Source organism: Vigna unguiculata, chromosome 10, assembly GCF_004118075.2.
Source record: "Vigna unguiculata cultivar IT97K-499-35 chromosome 10, ASM411807v1, whole genome shotgun sequence".
Classification (NCBI taxonomy): domain Eukaryota; kingdom Viridiplantae; phylum Streptophyta; class Magnoliopsida; order Fabales; family Fabaceae; genus Vigna; species Vigna unguiculata.
The window spans coordinates 263,831-285,551 of NC_040288.1; the positions used below are offsets into that span (position 1 = coordinate 263,831).

Consider the following 21,721-nt stretch of genomic DNA (forward strand, 5'->3'; position numbering starts at 1 on the left):
ATTTCAAAAGACTTTAACATCTCTTTTTAAAGAAAAAACATAATTTTTAAGAAATCAAATATGAAGTGTTTCACATAAAGGGTCCAAGGTCAACTTAAAATAATTTTTTTATGCTTTTACTTTGATCTAGGTCTTTTTTTATTCATGTAATTTTGTTCGTCAACTAATTGATTGATACTTGTTAAAGATATTTTGACACTAAAGTCAGTTTGAATCTAATCGATTAAAGTTAAAATTGTAAAAGAGGACAAAAATTTGTGAACCAACCCGACCCACTACGGGATTCGAGCTGGATTGGGTTAAAAATTTACAAATTTCAGTACGGGAAAAGATTAACTCAGTCTACCAAGAATTCAATTCACCATGAGTTCACCAACCCACAAGGACATAAAAAAAATAAAAAACTCACCTCACTCTTAAGTTAACCATCCAACCTAGAACACAAACATTATTATTATTTTTTTAATTTTGGGGGAAGAGAGAGGTTCATATCGATGACAATTCATTCACTCAATACTTTTCTCTCTCACATTTAGATTCTAAGATTGTGTTAGATTGACATTTGAGATTATTTAGATTTTATTTAGAATTATGATTTAGTTTTTTGGATGAATGGTTTATTTATTGTTTGAAATGAGAAAAATAAATTTTTAAAATAGGTTTCGATTTTTTGGATTTTGATAACATATTAAGAAAATGTTAGATTGAAGAAAAAGAAAAGTAAATTTTTTAAATTAAGTGAGTCAACCTGTTTAACCCACAAAAATTCATGGTGGGTCGGAGCAGACTCAAATTTCTTACCTCACTAATAAGTGAACCGGGTTAGGTTAGCTTACTAAGTGGCTAACCTACAATGAAATTTGGCCGAGTGACCCGTTTTGACAAGTCTAGTCAAAACCATTAATGTTCTAATAAATGCTTGTAAATGTACCAAGAACCATTTCATTTATAATTTTCTTTATGATTTTTTATTAAGAGCAGCCTAATTATGACCCAATTCTCTCTAAGTTTGTTTACTAAGTTATTTAGACTAATCTTGTGTTTAGTTTACTTTAGTGTTGATCGACCGATTTTTTCATTAACCGTTTGGTCAATTGTATCCGACGTCTTTCGAGATAGCCAAACAATACATATAATACATGAAGTATTATTAAGTTTCACATTCATATTATATTCAAAGTTGAATTTTATTACCACATTCTCATTAACTTCCATTTCTATCTACCATCCATAACAATTGTATACATAAAATTTTTCAAAAGCACTAAAATGGTGCAATTTATTTTTTCAAAATTATAAAAATGATGTAAGTTTTAAAATAAATTACAAAAAATAGCATTGTTAATTTAATACAACTTCATTATGAAAAAATCATTTCAATTTAACACGATTTTAACTTACCAGAGTGAAATCATGTCAAATTTGACATTACTTCAAATAAAATTAAAAAATAATTATAATGCATCAAATTCATATCAAATTGGTACAATTTTTGTTTAAATTTAAAAAAAAGTACTATTATGATACGACTTTACTTTAGTATCTAATCCAATATAATGATACTAAAATAACATAACTTGTTTATTTACAATTTTTTTAAAACTTACACCTCAGTGATTTTGACAAAATATTACACTATTTTAATACTTTTGTCCATAAAAATCAAAGTAAAATTACATTAGTGATAAGAATTAAATCCTAATATTTATATATATGAACGGTAAAGATAAAATGGAGAATATGCAGAACACATAAGAACTACACTATTTGATAATAAGTTTGGCCACACGTATTCAATTAAGTTAATATAATTTTCTTTTAATAAAGTTTGAAGTAATGTAATAAATAATGAATTGTTAATGTTTTTTTTTTTTGTTCAAATGGATAGAGAAGAACCCTAAGATATTGTTTGCGAGGGGTTTATCGTCACACACAGACATCGCCATAGCACTTGAGTAAGTCTCATCTTTTCTTCTTCTTCTTCTTCTTCATCTTCTTTTTCTTCATCATCATCATTTTCTTCTTCTTCTTCTTCTTCTTCTCATCAGTTCTTCAATTTTTGGTGTTCTTGTTGAGTGATAGATTAGATGGAGCCTTCACTCATACTATCTTCACCTTCATCATCCACCCCTTTACCTTTCTTCATCTCAAACACTCTTCCTTTCCATGCAAAACCCAATCTTTCCGTCAAACTCAATTGCACCCTGCAAAAGTCCCAGTTTTGGGGAAGAAATTTGAGTTGGGGCCCATCACAATCGCCGCATGGAAGACCGAAATTTGATGCGGCGAGGCCCATAATAACAGCGGTGGTGAAGAGAAGGAAAGAGCTTCCATTTGACAACGTGATTCAGAGGGACAAGAAGCTGAAATTCGTTCTGAGGGTGAGGAATATTCTGGTGGCTCAACCAGATAGGGTTATGTCGCTTAAGCAGCTTGGGAAGTTCAAAAGAGATTTGGGTCTCGATAAAAGGAGGAAACTTATCGCCATATTGAAGAAATTCCCAGCAGTGTTTCAGATTATGGAAGAAGGGGTTTACTCTCTCAAATTCAAAATGACCCCTGAAGCCGAGAGACTCTATTTTGAGGAATTGAGGATTAGGAATGAGATGGAAGAGTTGGTGATTGTAAAACTCAGGAAGTTGTTGATGATGTCACTGGAAAAGAGGATTTTGTTGGAGAAAATTGCACATCTGAGGACAGATCTTGGTCTCCCCCAGGGATTTCGTGACACCATTTGTCATAGGTATCCTCAGTACTTCAAGGTGGTTGCAACTGAGCGTGGCCCTGCCTTGGAGCTAACTCATTGGGACCCTGAGCTTGCGGTTTCAGCGGCTGAGCTATCGGCTGAGGATAATCGGATAAGGGAAATGGAGGAGCAGAATTTGATCATAGACAGACCTCCCAGGTTCCACAGGGTGAAGCTTCCAAAGGGTCTTAATCTTTCCAAGGGTGAGATGAGGAGGATCATGCAATTCAGAGACTTGCCTTATATTTCGCCTTACTCTGATTTCTCTGAATTGAGGCCAGGGACAAGGGAGAAGGAGAAGCATGCTTGTGGAGTTGTTCATGAGATTCTGAGTCTCACACTTGAGAAGAGGACACTTGTTGATCACTTCACGCATTTTCGTGAGGAGTTCAGATTCTCTCAGCAGCTGAGGGGGATGTTGATAAGGCATCCTGATATGTTTTATGTCTCTCTGAAAGGAGATAGAGATTCTGTGTTTCTGAGGGAAGCTTACCGGGACTCTCAGTTGGTGGACAAGGACCGGTTGTTGCTTGTAAAGGAAAAGCTTCGTGTCCTGGTTAATGTTCCGCGATTCCCCAAGGGACCTGCTCGCAAGACCCTTGAAGATAGCTTGAGAGAAGGTGATGATGGCAGAGAATATGAAAGTGATCAAGGGGAAGAAGCATGGTCAGAAGAAGTTGATGATTTAGTGAGTGATGAAGCATTTGAGGATGTTGTTGATGACTGGAGCGATGAAGACGATGACAGTTTGCCACCAGATTTTGATGATGATGATGATGAAGTATTGGAGATTGGACAGGGAAAGGCAAATAAACAAGTTAAATACACCAGACAGAATGATGAAGAAGAAGCCCTTCTTCCTGTATTCTCCGATGGCCGTCCCAGAGAACAATGGTGATTCCACAAGAGCTTTCAAGCTTGGAGTTTTTCACACAAGAAAGAATCTGGCTTCAAATTAGATTTGTATTCAACTTCTTTATTTTGACTTGTTTGATCCTCCTTTTAAAGGTGATATGTATAGAAGGTTGGATATAAATTGCGAGTTCTGCAGATTAGCAAATTATTTTATAGTAACTAAAATGCATTTCTTGGCCTTAGTTATAACAAGTCCCTCCATGTATATATTTCAGAATATTCTGTCAAAAATACCTGAATCATTGATCCTCGAACATGGTAATTAACACCAGGCATATTTAGCACCAGGAAAGATGCGTGTAATTGTTACAAAATTTGACACTAGAGAAGCACAAAATATCTTGAAATGGATTCAAAAAACCAAGGCTAGAATCAAAGCAGTTCATTTGAATGGCTTACAAAGAACGTTCCTTGTGAAAAAGAAAGAAGAAAAAACAAAGAAATAGAGAAAAGTTGTAAAAGCAGATAGATTTCATGATCATTGATGTTTCTAAGATTGGTCTACAATTACGTGATTCATGAAAACCAACTTCATGTGAGGTTGATCGGTGCTATCACTAGCTATGTCTTCTTTTCTATATTTGAACATGACTTTTAGCATCAACGTAGACTAAACATGAATGAGTTGCTAAGTCTTCTTTGCAGTTTCCTCTCCTTTTCCCAGTTTTAATTAAAAGAAGACTCTTCAAAAGAACCGAATTTTAAATTTAACACAATTCTACAAAAAATAATTTATAAGTTAAATTTTTTATTCATTTGGTACTAGATTTTTAACTAGGAATAAGTAGTTTGATAATAACAAACCATAAATATTATGAGTATAAATAAATTTCAAACGAGTTTAATTTTAAAACACTCTTTAAACTGATTTTATTAAACATTGAATAAATTAAGAAGTCTAATTCAATTTTGTAAAGTGAGATTTGGAAGTAACTTGTAAATGTGTAATTGTAATTTGACCTCGATGCGTTACTTTTAACATATTCTTGAGAAAGAAAATTCTAATGTTCAATTTCCTTTTCTTTTCTCATTTCTCAATCTTGTATAATATCTTCAGCAGTATTATCTACCTTATAATCATTAACTGCATCATGTTCAGGCTCCTCTACTGAGCTATTGACCTCGTACTACAGAGATATTGACCTCGATCGTGTTAGACTGGTTCTTCCTTTTTCACTTTAAATACTCACAAACCTCGTTTCCTCGAGAAGAACTGGGAGCACCTACTCCTCCGGTTTCTACAGGCTCTTCTTCGACTTCGAGAACATTCTACGCCTCATGTACAAGGGTCCTCAAGTTTCCAGCCTTTTCTGGCCTTACGCTTGGCTTCAGAGCAGTAACTTCGGGAATGGCAACCGCAATGGTAGATCCACTTTCAACGATAGCAGGGTTGTTGTGGTGGATGATTTGGGCTATTTGGTTTCTTCTGATAACTTCACTTTCAAAACAACTGATTACGGAATGAGACTCCTACGCAGATTGACTCTTGATCACGACGGCAACGTTCGCTTTTATAGCATGAAAGACGGAGAAGACAGGTGGTCTGTGTCAGGACTATTTCAGCAACAACCTTGTTTTATTCATGGGATTTGTGGACCCAACAGTATTTGCAGCTATGAACCAAGAACCGGAAGCAAGTGTTCCTGTAGTCCAGGTATTTAAACATAATTATAGCATTAAATAATTAATGTTTCGCTTTCATTATTAAATTTTTGAAGCTTCTTCAAAATAGCATAGCCGAAACATTATTACCAGCAGTAGTTTTATTTCTTCTTTTTGGTATAAATGCTTATTATTTCTTCTTTCGAAGCAGGGTATAGATGGTTTGATATTGAAGACTGGTCTCAAGGTTGCATACCCAGTTTCCAACTTTGGTGCAACAACAGTGAGCAAAAATCTCGCTTTCTAAGCTTACCTGGAGTTGATTTTTACGGATATGACTATGCCTTCTTTGGCAATCACACCTACCGACAATGTGCGAGTCTGTGCTCGCGGTTGTGCGAATGCAAAGGGTTTCAATACAAGCCTGTGAGGGGTGCTAATGGTCAGTGCTATCTCAAGGCACAGTTGTTAAATGGCCGTCGTTCACCGAGTTCCACCAACTCATTCTTCCTGAGACTGCCTTTGCCCCTCCATGACTATGATGAGAGCGCTAGCAATAATGGTTTGGTTTGTGGAAGAAACGGTGGAGGAGCTATAGTACTTGAGAGACCTGAAAAAGAAAATGAGTTGGTGAAGTTCATGTTATGGTTTGCGATTTCCTTCGGAGGAATTGAGGTCGTGTGCATCTTTATGGTGTGGTGTTTCCTGTTTAGGAATAACGGGATGTTACCCAGACAAGGTTATGTTCTTGCAGCTGCAACGGGGTTTAGAAAATTCAGTTACTCTGAACTGAAGCATGCCACTAAAGGTTTCAGTGAAGAGATTGGAAGAGGGGGTGGAGGTACCGTGTATAAAGGTGTCTTGTCTGATGATCGGGTTGTGGCAATAAAAAGACTACATGAAGTGGCAAACCAAGGAGAAAGTGAGTTCCTGGCTGAAGTAAGCATCATTGGAAGGCTTAACCACATGAACTTAATTGGCATGCTAGGGTTTTGTGCTGAGGGAAAGTATAGGTTGTTGGTTTATGAGTACATGGAGAATGGTTCTTTAGCTCAGAACCTTTCATCGAGTTCAAATGTTCTTGATTGGACCAAGAGGTATAACATTGCTCTGGGAACTGCGAGGGGTCTTGCTTACTTGCATGAAGAATGCTTGGAGTGGATTCTGCATTGTGACGTCAAGCCCCAGAATATACTTCTTGACTCTGATTATAAACCAAAAGTAGGGGATTTTGGGCTGTCTAAGCTACTTAACAGGAACAACCTCAACAATTCAAGCTTTTCAAGGATACGAGGAACAAGAGGTTACATGGCACCTGAATGGGTTTTCAACTTGCCAATCACTTCCAAGGTGGATGTCTACAGCTATGGCATTGTTGTGTTGGAGATGATCACTGGAAGGAGTCCAACAACAGGTGCTCCAATCACAGAGTTAGAAGCAGAGTCAACTCATCATGAGAGGTTGGTGACATGGGTGAGGGAGAAAAGGAAGAAAGGATCAGAATTGGGAGCATTTTGGGTGGATGAGATCGTTGACCCTTCTTTGGGATCAAACTATGATATGAAAGAAATGGAGATATTGATCACGGTGGCTCTGGAATGTGTAGAGGAAGAGAAAAACCTGAGACCCAACATGAGCCAAGTTGCTGAGAGGCTCCAAAGTCATGACAACGAGTCAAGATAGTTTGATTGAAGAGGTTTCATATCTGGTTGTCACTTCCCTTGTGTTTTTTTTGTAGCTTTTGTCTGTCATATATTGTATGTGTTTCTGGTTCTTCAATTTGTTGTGTTGTGCATGCACTTCAATGCTGCTGTTATATATTTCTGCTGGTTAAATAAAATATATATATACCGTTTTTAGAAGTATATATTTTTAGAAGGCATTTCTTTTTATTCAACTGTGAAATGTAAATTTATACTTTATACACGGATGAGGTGAACAAAATTACCCAAAATCAGAAACTATTTAAAATGTGATTTGATCTTTTGCTGTCTAAAAAATTATTATATGATACTTTATTGCCTAAAAAACAGTTGAAACTAATGGATATTTGATACTCATTCTTAACATAAGTTGCATGCTCCATATCTTTGAAGTGACAAAGGATCAAGACCAAACTTCTTAAACCGTCACCATTTTCGATGAAAATTTGACCTAAACCGTAAAAAATGACGTAGTTGATGATACTCCGAGAAAACACTTACAAGAATAATATTTGTAACTGTGAGAAGAAGCTTAGCCTTAACTAATAGCTCTAACAACACTAATAAACCAAACTGTCGAAATGTTTGAAAATTACATAAGCTTAAAAATTCTACTAACTATTTTGGAGTCAAATTTTCACACTAATCAACACAAAGTCTATTACATTCTCAATAGCTAAAATTTACACTAGTTGACATCAATTCTACGGAATTCTCCATCCTCATTTGTCTATGAAATAATTGCTAATAATTGATTAATATTGTATTCTGAAAACAAGCAATTGAATGAAGCTAATGAGTTTACATCCTACGATGAAACAAAATTGGTGTCAACCCTTGTGAATGAAATATTAGTCTTCTTCAAATTTTCCTACTGATTTTCAATTTCGATCTAAGAAATAAGACATTTTGTATTCGATTAATATTCATTTGCCAATCTTTTATTGAATTTTACTACACAAAATTCTCATAATATATTGAATAACTTCTTGTACATTGTCAAGTATAAATTTTTCAGTGTATTAAATTTCCTGTTCTCCCATTTCTCAGTCTTGTATACCCTTTATCAGTTCTATTGTTGTACTGTACCAAGCTCTAATTTGTTTTAATTAAATCAAACACTTATTCATGGTTGTTATCCTCACTTAGATCCTCCAAACAGAGTAGCAAGCAAAGTAGTTTTGGCCAAGAACAACAATGTCTGTCTTCGGGCCATTAACTCTGTTGTGAAGAATGACTCAGTAAAAATTCTTGTGCGCTATTTACTAGCATATTTTTTGTGTCTAAGTCAAGCACCACCCTCCACGCAAAAGCTTTGAACAGTTAAAGAATATTGAATCATGGCGAATCTTACCTATTTTCCATTGAATATTTTGCCATTATATATACAGCATTTGTTATATATTCAAACCGAGGAAGTGACTAATGAATATGCAATGAACGAAGGTAGAAGAGTCATGCATCACCATTGACCTACCTCGTCTTCAAATGCTCCTTCATTTTTTGTTATTTATTGTATATTGTATATTCTTCACAGAACAAGACCATATGAGGTAGAGCATGCTTCAGAAAATCCATTAATGGCTTCTTCAACACTGTGTTTGGCTATTCTCATTCCTTTGATATTCTTCCACAATTTGCATGCTTCATCGTCCTTCTCTCTCTCCGTAGAGAACTTCAAAGAAGAAGTGATAGTGTCATCACCCAAACCAACGTTCACAGTAGGCTTTTACGCCGTCGGAAAAAATGCTTTCTGCTTCGCAGTATGGTACACTCACTCACCCGACACCCTTGTTTGGATCGCCAACCGGGACCAACCGGTTAACGGAAAACGATCCACGCTCTCCCTTCTCAAAACCGGCAACCTCGTACTCACCGACGCCGGCCAGTTCCAAGTGTGGTCCACCAACACAGCCACCGCATCCGAACAAGTCCGCTTACATTTGCACGACTCCGGCAACCTCGTACTCCTCGAAGATTCCTCCGACAACGCTGTTTTGTGGCAGAGCTTCGATTTCCCAACCGACACGCTTCTTCCGGATCAACCTCTGCAAGGGAGCACCAACCTCGTTTCCTCGAGAAGTGGGAGCAACTACTCCTCCGGTTTCTACAGGCTCTTCTTCGACTTCGAGAACGTTCTACGCCTCATGTACAAGGGTCCTCGAGTTTCCAGCGTTTTCTGGCCTTACGCTTGGCTTCAGAGCAATAACTTCGGGAATGGCAACGGCAATGGTAGATCCATTTTCAACGATAGCAGGGTTGTTGTGATGGATGATTTAGGCTATTTGGTTTCTTCTGATAACTTCACTTTCAAAACAAGTGATTACGGAATGAGACTCCTACGCAGATTGACTCTTGATCACGACGGCAACGTTCGCTTTTATAGCATGAAAGACGGAGAAGACAAGTGGTCTGTGTCAGGACTATTTCGACAACAACCTTGTTTTATTCATGGGATTTGTGGACCCGACAGTATTTGCAGCTATGAGCCAAGAAACGGAAGAAAGTGTTCCTGTAGTCCAGGTATTTAAACATAATTATAGCATTAAATAATTATTGTTTCGCTTTCATTATTAAATTTGGAAGCTTTTTCAAAATAGCATAGCTGAAACATTATTTATTATAAATGCTTGGCGTCTTCTTTTTGGTATAAATACTTATTATTTCTTCTTCAATGGAAGCAGGGTATAGATGGTTTGATAGTGAAGACTGGTCTCAAGGTTGCATACCCAGTTTCCAACTTTGGTGCAACAACACTGAGCAAAAATCTCGTTTTCTAAGCTTACCTGGAGTTGATTTTTATGGATATGACTATGGCCTCTTTGACAATCACACCAACCGACAATGTGCGAGTCTGTGCTCGCAGTTGTGCGAATGCAAAGGGTTTCAATACAAGCCTGTGAGGGGTGCTAATGGTCAGTGCTATCTCAAGACACAGTTGTTAAATGGCCATCGTGCACCGAGTTTCACCAATTCATTCTTCCTGAGACTGCCTTTGCTCCTCCATGACTATGATGAGAGCGCTAGCAATAATGGTTTGGTTTGTGGAAGAAACGGTGGAGGAATTATAGAACTTGAGAGGCCTTACGTTGAAGAAAAAGAAAATGAGTTGGTGAAGTTCATGTTATGGTTTGCGATTTCCTTCGGAGGAATTGAGGTCGTGTGCATCTTTATGGTGTGGTGTTTCCTGTTTAGGAATAACAGGATGTTACCCAGACAAGGTTATGTTCTTGCAGCTGCAACGGGATTTAGAAAATTCAGTTACTCTGAACTGAAGCATGCCACTAAAGGTTTCAGTGAAGAGATTGGAAGAGGGGGTGGAGGTACCGTTTATAAAGGGTTCTTGTCTGATGATCGAGTTGTGGCGATAAAAAGACTACACGAAGTAGCAAACCAAGGAGAGAGTGAGTTTCTGGCAGAGGTAAGCATCATTGGAAGGCTTAACCACATGAACTTGATATGCATGTTGGGGTATTGTGCAGAGGGAAAGCATAGGTTGTTGGTTTATGAGTACATGGAGAATGGTTCTTTGGCTCAGAACCTTTCATCAGCTTCAAATGTGCTTGACTGGAGCAAAAGGTATAACATTGCCCTGGGAACAGCAAGGGGTCTGGCATACTTGCATGAAGAATGCTTGGAGTGGATTCTGCATTGTGACATCAAGCCCCAAAATATACTTCTTGACTCTGATTATAAACCAAAAGTAGGGGATTTTGGGTTGTCTAAGCTACTTAACAGGAACAACCTCAACAATTCAAGCTTTTCAAGGATACGAGGAACAAGAGGTTACATGGCACCTGAATGGGTTTTCAACTTGCCAATCACTTCCAAGGTGGATATCTACAGCTATGGCATTGTTGTGTTGGAGATGATCACTGGAAGGAGCCCAACAACAGGTGCTCAAATCACAGAGATAGAAGCAGAGACACCTCATCATGAGAGGTTGGTGACATGGGTGAGGGAGAAAAGGATGAAAGGATCAGAAAATGGATCATCTTGGGTGGATCAAATTGTTGACCCTGCTTTGGGAACAAACTATGACATGAATGAAGTGGAGATATTGGCAACAGTGGCTTTGGAATGTGTAAAGGAAGACAGAGAGGGGAGACCTAACATGAGTCAAGTTGCTGAGAGGCTCCAAATTCATGAACATGATTCTTAATGGCTTGAACAAAGATTAGCCACTTCCTCAATGGTTTTCACTTTTTTGATGATTTAGTCTATCATAAAAAATTGTCTGTTTGTGCAGTTTAATCTTTTGTTGTACATCAGTTGCAGTGTTTGGCAACATGTTACAGTTGCATAATAGTATTTCAGTAGTACTACACCTGTATTTTACACTACTTCTATTAATTGCAGCCTACACTTTGGCTTCTTTAACATCTTTTCTCAATTTGAAAAATAATAATTCTTTACTATAGAAAAGCATTTAGATCGTAAAAAAACTCTTTAATATGCTCGTATATATAAAATGATCATTCATTTAACCCATGCATACTAAAAGAAAAGGAATATTATTCTATTTCAACACATTTTTCATGATAATTCTTACAATTCACGGAGAGAAATAAAAAAAAAAACTAAAAATATTTAAAATAACATGAGTGATTTAATAAAAAGGTTAAGAAAAACTTAAAAAAATATATATATTATGAAACATTGCTTCAGGAGTGACTTTGTTAAAGATACATAAAATTTTGAATACAAGTTTAACATCAAAATTCTTGTTAGTTTACTTTAAATTTTATATTTTTCTTTTTCCAAATTGAACTCCTGAAGTTAGCCACTGTTTTAAAGTATAGGAATAATACTTTAAATATATTACTTTTGATACATTAAAGTATGATTAAATTTTATTTCAATTATTCCATTTTGCCAGTATTATACTTGTAATTCTTTAAAACTTTTATAAACCATCATGACATTATTTAGTGACATAAATCTAATCATACTGTATATACCAGTGTAGTGACCATGTTAAGGTGTATGATATAAAGAATTTGAATATTTTTTTTATTATTTATAAGAATTAAACAAAATATAGAGTTTGAAAAGAAAGATAGAGGGGTAAAGATTTTATATTCACAAAGAAGATAAAAGAATTATATAAAAAAAATGTTGAAAGACATTAAGACCATTGTAATTGTTTGCAGTTGTGTATATGAATTGCAATGAGTGGCATTACCGTTGAATGTAACTAACCCATTCACCCCATTGTCCATTTCTTTCGCATATTGGTTCTAGATTTGGATGATTTTCTCATCTCCCACGTAACAACCACTAAAGCCATTGTTTTTGGTCTTCGTTTTCATTTTCCTCATCTGGGTTTCCTTCTCAGCATAGCATGCATTGCACTTAGCTAAGCTTTCCATTGGATCCAGACAGTGCTTCAAACATGTTTTTTCAATTTCAGTGGTGTTGTTAACTAAAACTACATTTTTTTTTTCTTGCCTTTTTTGTGGATAGAGATCTTTCTCTATTGAAGTGGAAGAGTTCAACGTCTGATGACAATGAGAACAAAGCAAAGTTTTTTGTGGTTTGTATGGATTTTGCTTTGTGGGTCTTGTGTGGGATCGTTTGTGGTGGAGAAGAACAATTTGAAAATCACTTCCCCAAATTCATTGAAAGGTATATATGAATGTGCAATTGGAAATTTTGGAGTTCCCAAATATGGAGGAACCATGATTGGCTCAGTGGTGTACCCCAAGTCCAATCAGAACGGTTGTAAACCCTTTGATTCATCGTTGAGTTCCAAGCCCGGAACCTTCCCCAGCTTTGTTCTTATTGATCGAGGAGGTTAGCTACCCTTTATTCCTTCCAATGCTCTTCAGTTTTCAATTATAACAAAGGAAAGAAGTATAAGATAAGACTCGGATGGGTTCATTAAGTACTTTGAGATGGAGTTCCTTAAGTGCTTTTAGCATGCTTGTTCAAATAGAATTAGAGTTTGGTCACAGTGGATTTGCATCTAAGTTTTTGTTGTATTGTCAAATGTGTAGTTGCTATCGATCGAATATGTATGTTGACATTAGTTTTCCGTTGCTATCACAGACATGGAAGGTATTATCAATATAATGTAATGTTAACTTCTTGTGCAAGATTGTAGTACATATTATGCGTCACATTATTGTGTATTGATTGGTACAAAATTGTTGATATCAATGGTTGATAATGGTAAAATCTGTATAACTTGTTTTTGCCATTTTTGTTAGACTGCTACTTCACTTTAAAGGCGTGGAATGCACAGAAAGGTGGAGCAGCGGCCATTCTTGTTGCAGATGATAGGACAGAACCATTGATCACCATGGACACACCTGAAGAAGGAACTGGTTCCAGCAAAGACGATTATATTGAGAAGATCAACATTCCTTCTGCCCTTATCAGCAAATCACTAGGGGATAAAATCAAGAGTTCTCTCTCTAGTGGGGAAATGGTTAATGTAAATCTTGATTGGAGAGAGGCTCTTCCTCACCCTGATGAGAGAGTTGAGTATGAGTTTTGGACAAGTAGCAATGATGAGTGTGGACCAAAGTGTGAAAGTGAAATTAACTTTGTCAAGGGTTTTAAAGGGGCAGCTCAACTACTAGAGCAGAAAGGGTTTGCAAAGTTTACCCCTCACTATATAACTTGGTATTGTCCAGAAGCATTTATATTGAGCGAACAGTGCAAGTCCCAGTGCATAAATAATGGAAGATACTGTGCACCAGATCCTGAGCTTGATTACAAAAGAGGGTATAGTGGTAGAGATGTTGTTATCCAAAACTTACGTCAAGTATGCTTCTTTAGAGTGGCAAATGAAAGTGGAAAGCCTTGGCAATGGTGGGACTATGTGACTGACTTTTCAATCCGCTGCCCAATGAGAGAGAATAAGTATACTGAAGAATGCTCAGACCAAGTTATCAAATCTCTTGGTATGTTCGATACACTTTGCAGTGGACTTGTGCTTCACTTTGCTGTTTGATTTTGAGTGTACGCCAGAACTCTTCCAATCTTGTAAAACTCATGGCTTTTTCTTTTTGTTCGCATGATAAGAGATTATCAGTTATACCCTGAGTATAAAAGTTAACACAGTCAACTCATCAACAACAACATTTGAGATTATTTTTTAAAGTAGTTATTGTGAAAGACAACAAACTTATCATGCATGCATGATCTGTGATTAGATTACGGTACAAAATTATTTTACATTACTAGTATGTAGCATAGTTTCTTACATAATAATACAATTGTCATCTTTTGCTAAATGTTCATGTCATTGCTTTTGAAGTTTCACTGCTATGTAAAATGCTCCAGCTTTAATGTATATGTGGAACGAAACCAAATTTGTATCTTCGTTATACAAATATCACAGCCATTATGCTCAAAATCAGCATAAAAATAAAGTCATGGCTATAATTTTCTTTATCTATTGGCTAAAATTTAAGTAGACTTCTCATTTGTAATCTCAAATTTTCTTTTGCTACATTATTCTAATTACGGATATGTTGCATTCTTGTTCACTCTTTCCTCGTATACTTTAAGGTATCGACTTGAAGAAAGTTAAAGATTGTGTTGGAGATCCTGATGCAAATGTCGATAACCCTGTTCTCAATAATGAACAGGATTCACAGGTTTGTCTTATAGGGGAATATAGCATTCTTCTAGGATTGTTTCAGTTCTCTAATTAGACTCTTCTGTTGGTTAATGAATTTTTGTTTCAGATTGGTAACGGCGATCGTGGAGATGTTACTATACTACCTACCCTTATTATAAACAACAGACAATATAGAGGTTTGACAACCTTTTGAATATCTTCGTGCCTGTTTAACCCTGTTCTGCTGTGTAATTTTAATTTTCTACCACTTTTAGGTAAGCTATCAAAAGCAGCAGTACTCAAGGCAATATGTTCTGGCTTCCAAGAGACTACTGAGCCATCAATTTGTTTAACTCCAGGTTCCTTTTTTGCATTTCTTCTTTTTCTCCTCGTACCCCTTCCAAACATCCTAGGAGAAGAACCAATAAATTAAATGTTATCAACTCATCTTTCAGTTGGCAATGTGTAATATATGTTGTTGTTTTGGATAGAACTGATATCATGTACCTTTGCTTATCCTTTGCAGACATGGAAACCAACGAGTGTTTGCAGAACAATGGTGGTTGTTGGCAGGACGCTACTGCTAACATTACTGCGTGCAGGGTATTTGGTTAACTCAATCTTGTGCCATATTTTTGTGAATGTTTATATTAGTGTACTTCAATACATGTGGAGTAAGGCTTGGTTTTTTCACTTTCAAAATTGTAGGACACTTTCAGAGGAAGAGTATGTGAATGCCCAGTTATACAAAATGTGCAGTTTGTTGGTGATGGATATACCCATTGTGAAGGTAACTTTCTTTATTTAGATCAATTGCTCCATGTGATCATCTCATGCTATAAAGTTCAAAATATAAATTCACCTTCACACATTTGTATTCCAAAGCAGCTACAGGGGCCTTGAGGTGTGCAATCAACAACGGAGGTTGTTGGAAAGAAACCAGAGGTAGCACGACTTTCTCTGCTTGTATTGTAAGTAATCCTCTTCGTCCTCTTTTTCATTATCTTGCATGCATCTTTTTTTCTTCTAATGCTGCTGATATATGCCTTCTTTCTTAAATGATTATGCAGGATGACCACACCAAAGGTTGCAAGTGTCCACCTGGATTCAGGGGAGATGGAGTCAGAACCTGTAGAGGTACTTTGACATTCAAAATTTGTTTGATCTGTTCTAATCTTAGTAGTTATAAATCTTCTTACAACATCTTCCACATAAACTTCCAACTTAATGAAAAGAGCATTCGATGTTTTTGTTTTCATGATAAAAATATATTTACTTTTTTTCTTAATACATTATTAGATATTAGGAGAATTAACAGGAGGTTAGTGTAGGAAGATATAACATTACTCTTCTAGTACCTATCCTTTGAATGGCAAATACATCAATCATGAGCTAATCTTGGTAAGAATGTTCGAATATGATCCTACAATTGTGAATAGTTATGCCATTAGCTATTCTGCAAATCTGACATTTTTTTCTTAATATTTCTTGTTTTGATCATGTTGCAGATGTGGATGAATGCAAGGAGAAATTGAACTGCCAGTGCCCAGAATGTCAATGCAAAAATACTTGGGGAAGTTATGAATGCTCATGTACTGATGGTTTGTACTACACGCGAGAAAATGATATGTGCATTGGTGAGTTTTTATTTTTAACATTTTCTGACTTTGTATGCCATTTTTTTATGCCTGACTAACTTGATCAGCAGATTTTGTTCACTCGTTAAAATTTGATAGATGATTCTAATGAAAATAGTCCAAATATGAGACTAAGTCCCACAGTGAATAAAATAATAAAATAAAACATCATATAAGTTGAAAAACCTATAAACCTAATGCTCGAAGTTTTAGATTAAAAGTGATGTTAGATCCTTATATGGGTCCCATAAATAGACCTATTAGATTCTTCACAGAAAACATGACTTTGCATTGGTTGGCACATTGGAATTTTATTTCTATTTATGGTGTATGTAGTTTGTAAATTTTTTTCTGTATGTTGATAATCTTTGCATGGTTGTTGAGACTGAAATAATAATTTATTCATTTTCACATTTGCGGTATCTTACAAATATGCAGGAAAATATGCTGCTTCAGTGGCCGGTGGGGGCATTGTTTGGATGGTTATCATGATATTGGCTGTTGCTGGTGCTGGGGGGTATGCATTTTACAAGTATAGAATCCGGGTATAATTCTAACTCATTTGATTATCCTTTAAACATTGTGACTTTGATAAATATTCTTTAAGGCAGATGTAGATAAAAAGATGTTATGTTAATTTGAATTATTTCAACATTTATAGTCTTCAAAACATAAAACATCCATTTTCCCAGTGTTGAGGTAACATGCTGCATTGGTGAAAAGACAATCAGTTTTTTCCGTCTTTCTTTTTCTGATGTTTTAGTTATAATACAAGTGCAAAATTTAAGCATTGTCATCCTAAACTCGTTTGACTTACAAGAGGAAACATTTTTCTGCAGAGATACATGGACTCTGAGATAAGGGCAATTATGGCCCAATATATGCCCTTGGATAATCAACCGGATACTTCTATTCAAACTCAAGGAGATGTCTAGAAAGTCTGGGAATCCCATCTCTATGCAAAGATGAATTTGATATCTTGGACATTCTCTACAGTTGGTTAGTTATTAACACAGATACAAACTGCTTAACCAGAGGATCCTAGCATCAGGCTTAGTTAGTATCATCCTTACCCCTCAAATCTCTTTTTCTTTCTGTTTCTTTTCCTTTTTTTTTCTCTTTTTCTTCCCTCGAAGTGGATGGTTTGTTTTTCTGAGGAAGCATTGATATGGAGTATAGTCATGTCCTTTTACTAATTTAGGCAACTAGAAATTGGCATCATATTTCTATTCAACTGGGGATGTTAGATATGGCATGGAAAGAGACATTATTTGGTAGAAATTATCAATTTTGCTATCTTCTATTATTTTTTTATACCAGTTTGTAAATTTTATGAATAATATCTGTAGTTTGTTGCTGCCAATGGACCTACTAAATTAACTGTAAAGCTCTCAAGAGTCAGAACCAAACTTAAACTTTCAACAGAGCTCTTGCCAGTTAATTGGAAAATGTCTTGACTGATAGCTCAAATATCCAGTTTATTTTGTATCTGCTAACCCTAGCTTAAGGCTGCTACCACATTGGCACAACAATTGGGATTATAAGAAGAATATGTAATCCAGAAAGAATATGCAATTCAGAGCTTAATACAAAAATTGGTATCATCGTAAAACTATATCCTCAAAATTGTTGCCATAATTTTAAGGTTGAATATGTACTAAGTCACTAATTTTATGATAAAGTTGGAATCATACAACAGATAATGTTAAAGGAACAACTTACGGTTTCCAAGCACCAGAATATGATATACAACAGCAAGACTAAACTGCACAAGAATAGAAGATTTATCACAAGGCACAAACTGACAATTTATGATAGGCTGAATCTACCAAAAAAACGAGAGGAACAGAAACCATGCAATGTCTGGCTATTATTTGTTCAAAACCATCAAGAATTGTGCTCGTAACTTTGGAGCCTCTCAACAACATGACTCATGCTGGGTCTCACGTCTTTCTCTTCCTCTACACATTCCAAAGCCACCGTAGCTAATATCTCCATTTCATTCCTATCATACATTGATCCCAAAGCAGGGTCAACTATTTGATCCACCCAAGATGATCCCACTTCTGACCCTTTCTTCCTTTTCTCCCTCACCCATGTCACTAACCTCGCATGATTATGTGATTCTGCATCTAATTCTGTGAGTTGGATACCTGCTGTTGGGCTCCTTCCAGTTATCATCTCCAAGACAACAACGCCATAGCTGTAGACATCCACCTTGGAAGTGATTGGCAAGTTAAAAAGCCACTCTGGAGCCATGTAACCTCTTGTTCCTCGTATCCTCGAGAAGGTTGAATTGTCGAGGTTGTTCCGGTTAAGTAGCTTAGACAAGCCAAAATCTGCTACTTTAGGTTGGTAATCAGAGTCAAGAAGTATATTTTGGGTCTTGATATCACAATGCAGAATCCACTCCAAGCATTCTTCATGCAAGTAAGCAAGACCCCTTGCAGTTCCCAGAGCAATGTTATACCTCTTGGTCCAATCAAGAACATTTGAACTCGATGAAAGGTTCTGAGCTAAAGAACCATTCTCCATGTACTCATAAACCAACAACCTATACTTTCCCTCAGCACAAAACCCTAACATGCCAATTAAGTTCATGTGGTTAAGCCTTCCAATGATGCTTACTTCAGCCAGGAACTCACTTTCTCCTTGGTTTGCCACTTCATGTAGTCTTTTTATTGCCACAACCCGGTCATCAGACAAGACACCTTTATACACTGTACCTCCACCACCCCTTCCAATCTCTTCACTGAAACCTTTGGATGCTTGTTTCAATTCTGAATAACCGAATTTCCTGAACCCTGTTTCTGCAGCAAGAACATAGGCATGCTTGTCGGCATTATTCCTAAACAAAAAACACCACATCAGAAAGAAGCACAGAACCTCAAGTCCTCCCAAGGCAACCGCAAACCACAGCATGAACCAAACAGACCCATTTTCTTTTTCTTCCACATACGGTCTTTTTAGTTCTTCCACTCTGCTATTTGCCCCACAAACCAAACCATTACTGATGGGGTTCTCACGGTTGTAAGACAAAGGCAGTCTCAGGTAGAACATTCCCGAGAAACTTGCCGAGTGATGCCCATTCAGCAACTGTGTCTTCAGGTAGCACTGACTACCAAAACTACCTTGGTCCGAAAAACTGAACTGAAACCCTTTGCATTCGCACAACCGCTTGCACTGATTCACACATTGTTCGTAAGTGTGATTCTGATAGAAGCCATAGTCATATCCATAAAAATCAAATTGAGCTAAACCCACGAAACGAGACTCATGCTTAGTGTTGTTGCACCAAGGATCAAAATTCGGTATGCAACCTTGAGTCCAGTCTTCAGTATCATTCCATCTGTGACCTGATAGCATAAATTTCTCAATGAACACTACAGGAGGAGACAATCATATCTATAAACAATTGTAAGGGGTGAATACATGAAGTGAAATGAATTAAATAAACTTATCTTGTAACTTCTAATCAACTTTTATACCAAAATTTGATTTTAGAATATGCATGGGAAAAGCTTAATTTATTAACATTACTTTCTTTTCACATAAGGACTAATTGATGAGTTTACCTACTCAGAAGAAAGTCAAATAAAAACCATCTTATGTACAAGATAAAACCAGTTTTTAGGTACAGTTAAATGAAAGAACTTCTATAAAAAAAGTTTGGATACTTTCTCCATAAACACTTATCACAGAAGAAAATAAGAAAGTATATATAAACTGAACCTCTTTACTGAGCTAAAATAATCATTCATACTTCAATTTTGACGAAAGTTCTTTTCTTTTAACTTCAAAAACTAAGACAGCAAAGTCGACTTTTAGTTCATGGAAAAAACTCAATGCGTTTTAACTTCTTATTTAGCACTTTTAGTAAGAACTTTATCCAAAAAGACCCCAAATCACTGTTTCCTCTACCACTTTCCTGAAATACCTGGAAGGCAGGAACACTTTCTTCCAGTTGTTGGGTCATTGGTACAATAACTGTTGGGTCCACAAATGCCATGAATAAAACAAGGTTGTTGGCGAATCAGCCCCGACACAACCCACTTCTCTTGTCCATGTTTCATGGTGTAGACCCGCACATTACCGTCGTGATCGAGGGTCAATCTCCGCTGAAGCACCGTCCCGTAATCGATGGTTCTGAAAGTGTAGTTGTCGGAAGAAAGCACGCCACCCAACTCATCAAGCACAGCAACCCTGCTATCGTTGAAAGTGGATCTGCCGTTGCTGTTGCCATTACCAAAGTTGTTGCTCTGAAGCCAAGCGTAGGGCCAGAAAACGCTAGAAACTCGAGGACCCTGGTACATGAGCCGCAGAACATTCTCGAAGTCGAAGAAGAGCTTGTAGAAACCGGAGGAGTGGTTGCTCCCGCTTCTCGAGGAAACGAGATTGGTGCTCCCTCTCAGAGGCTGATTCGGAAGAAGCGTGTCGGTTGGGAATTCGAAGCTCTGCCACAAGACAGCGTTGTCGGGGGAATCTTCGAGGAGTACGAGGTTGCCGGTGTCGTGCAAATGTAAGCGGACTTGTCTGGATGAGTTGGCGGTGCCGGTGGACCACACTTGGAACTGACCGGCGTCGGTGAGTACGAGGTTGCCGGTTTTGAGAAGAGAGAGTGTGGAGCGTTTTCCGTTAACCGGTTGGTCCCGGTTGGCCATCCAAACGACGGTGTCCGGTGAGCGCGTGTACCATATCGCGAAGCAGAAAGCGTTTTGTCCGACGGCGTAAAAGCCTGCTGTGAATGTTTTTTTGGGTGATAGTATGACATCTTCTTTGAAGTTCTCGACGGAGAGAGAGAATGAAGATGAAGCATGGAAAGTATGGAAGAAGATGAGAGGAAGGAGAAGAGCGAAAGACAGTGTTGAAGCTGCCATCAATGGATTTTCTCATGTTATGCTGTGCTTTGCTGTTTTATGTCTTCCTGGTGGGGTTGGAGTGGTTGAATAAATAAATAAAATGGAGAGAGAATCAAATTGAAAAGGACAACAAATGCAACTTGCTTTGGCTATGAATTATACCTCAACGTGAAGCTGATCCATGAAAGTGAATGTTGTCTCGTGTTCGATCTATTCTATCTCTAGGAAAAATTTGAAGGAGTTAATAATAAAAACGAGGAAATAGTCAATAGTTGTGGAAAACAAGTGTTGAATGTCTCAGTATCTACACCTACCCATCCAGAAAAGGTGGTAGTTGTTAAGATATTCTCCATCATCATTGCAAAACACCGCCATTGTCCTCTTCGATAACTTAATCTCTCTTCTTCGCAATAGAGGCAGAAGAAGATATAAAGAATTAATTGACTCTAGAAAAAGAAAATTAAATATATTTTATTCTCTAAATTTTCATAACGAAATTAAAGTTTATTTCTGAACCAAATTTTAATACAATTTAATTTTCAAATTTAAAAGATAATAGATACAATTGGGCTAAATTTTTTGACGTATTAAATTATGTTTCATATTCATATTTAAGCTCTTTATTTCATTAGATCTGATCTTATTCAAATATAATTTAATATATAAATAAAATTTAATGGTTTTAA

At 36.7% G+C, this 21,721-nt stretch overlaps 5 protein-coding genes across 14 annotated transcripts; 4 read left to right on the forward strand and 1 right to left on the reverse strand.

Annotated features, from left to right (window-relative positions):
• Positions 1–1,866: 1,866 nt before the first annotated feature.
• Positions 1,867–3,850, forward strand: LOC114167294 (protein WHAT'S THIS FACTOR 1 homolog, chloroplastic). 2 transcript variants are annotated; one of them, XM_028052345.1, is made up of 2 exons: positions 1,867–1,955; positions 2,083–3,850. In XM_028052345.1, the coding sequence occupies exon 2, from the start codon at positions 2,088–2,090 to the stop codon at positions 3,642–3,644; it is 1,557 nt and encodes a 518-aa protein (XP_027908146.1). In that variant the 5' UTR covers positions 1,867–1,955; positions 2,083–2,087; the 3' UTR covers positions 3,645–3,850. The 2 variants fall into 2 exon arrangements, with proteins under 2 accessions (XP_027908146.1, XP_027908147.1); XM_028052346.1 differs by having other exon boundaries at positions 1,910–1,955; positions 2,049–3,850.
• A 774-nt stretch (positions 3,851–4,624) lies between these two features.
• LOC114167186 (putative receptor protein kinase ZmPK1) lies at positions 4,625–7,138 on the forward strand. Its single transcript, XM_028052183.1, has 2 exons — positions 4,625–5,315; positions 5,475–7,138. The coding sequence occupies exons 1-2, from the start codon at positions 4,940–4,942 to the stop codon at positions 6,944–6,946; spliced, it is 1,848 nt and encodes a 615-aa protein (XP_027907984.1). The 5' UTR covers positions 4,625–4,939; the 3' UTR covers positions 6,947–7,138.
• A 1,105-nt stretch (positions 7,139–8,243) lies between these two features.
• Positions 8,244–11,286, forward strand: LOC114167182 (putative receptor protein kinase ZmPK1). The gene is made up of 2 exons (XM_028052177.1): positions 8,244–9,489; positions 9,651–11,286. Exons 1-2 carry the CDS (start codon positions 8,547–8,549, stop codon positions 11,126–11,128), a joined length of 2,421 nt encoding a protein of 806 aa, XP_027907978.1. The 5' UTR covers positions 8,244–8,546; the 3' UTR covers positions 11,129–11,286.
• Positions 11,287–12,171: 885 nt separating this feature from the next.
• On the forward strand, positions 12,172–17,435 carry LOC114167185 (vacuolar-sorting receptor 1-like). The gene is made up of 12 exons (XM_028052182.1): positions 12,172–12,762; positions 13,179–13,877; positions 14,488–14,576; positions 14,667–14,736; positions 14,815–14,898; positions 15,066–15,142; positions 15,248–15,329; positions 15,428–15,510; positions 15,610–15,676; positions 16,048–16,176; positions 16,615–16,721; positions 17,016–17,435. The coding sequence occupies exons 1-12, from the start codon at positions 12,471–12,473 to the stop codon at positions 17,109–17,111; spliced, it is 1,875 nt and encodes a 624-aa protein (XP_027907983.1). The 5' UTR covers positions 12,172–12,470; the 3' UTR covers positions 17,112–17,435.
• LOC114167183 (putative receptor protein kinase ZmPK1) lies at positions 13,901–21,432 on the reverse strand. 9 transcript variants are annotated; one of them, XR_003600134.1, is made up of 8 exons: positions 21,198–21,341; positions 20,114–21,100; positions 18,030–19,532; positions 17,899–17,941; positions 15,402–15,640; positions 15,047–15,131; positions 14,747–14,948; positions 13,901–14,015 (listed from the first exon to the last, which is right to left on the reverse strand). XR_003600134.1 is itself a non-coding variant. In XM_028052179.1 (4 exons), exons 3-4 carry the CDS (start codon positions 21,051–21,053, stop codon positions 18,064–18,066), a joined length of 2,409 nt encoding a protein of 802 aa, XP_027907980.1. In that variant the 5' UTR covers positions 21,054–21,100; positions 21,198–21,256; positions 21,350–21,432; the 3' UTR covers positions 17,815–18,063. The 9 variants fall into 9 exon arrangements, 4 of the variants coding, with proteins under 4 accessions (XP_027907980.1, XP_027907981.1, XP_027907982.1 ...); XR_003600130.1 differs by having other exon boundaries at positions 17,899–19,532; XR_003600132.1 differs by lacking the exons at positions 14,747–14,948; positions 15,047–15,131 and having other exon boundaries at positions 13,920–14,015; positions 17,899–19,532.
• Between the last annotated feature and the right edge of the window lie 289 nt (positions 21,433–21,721).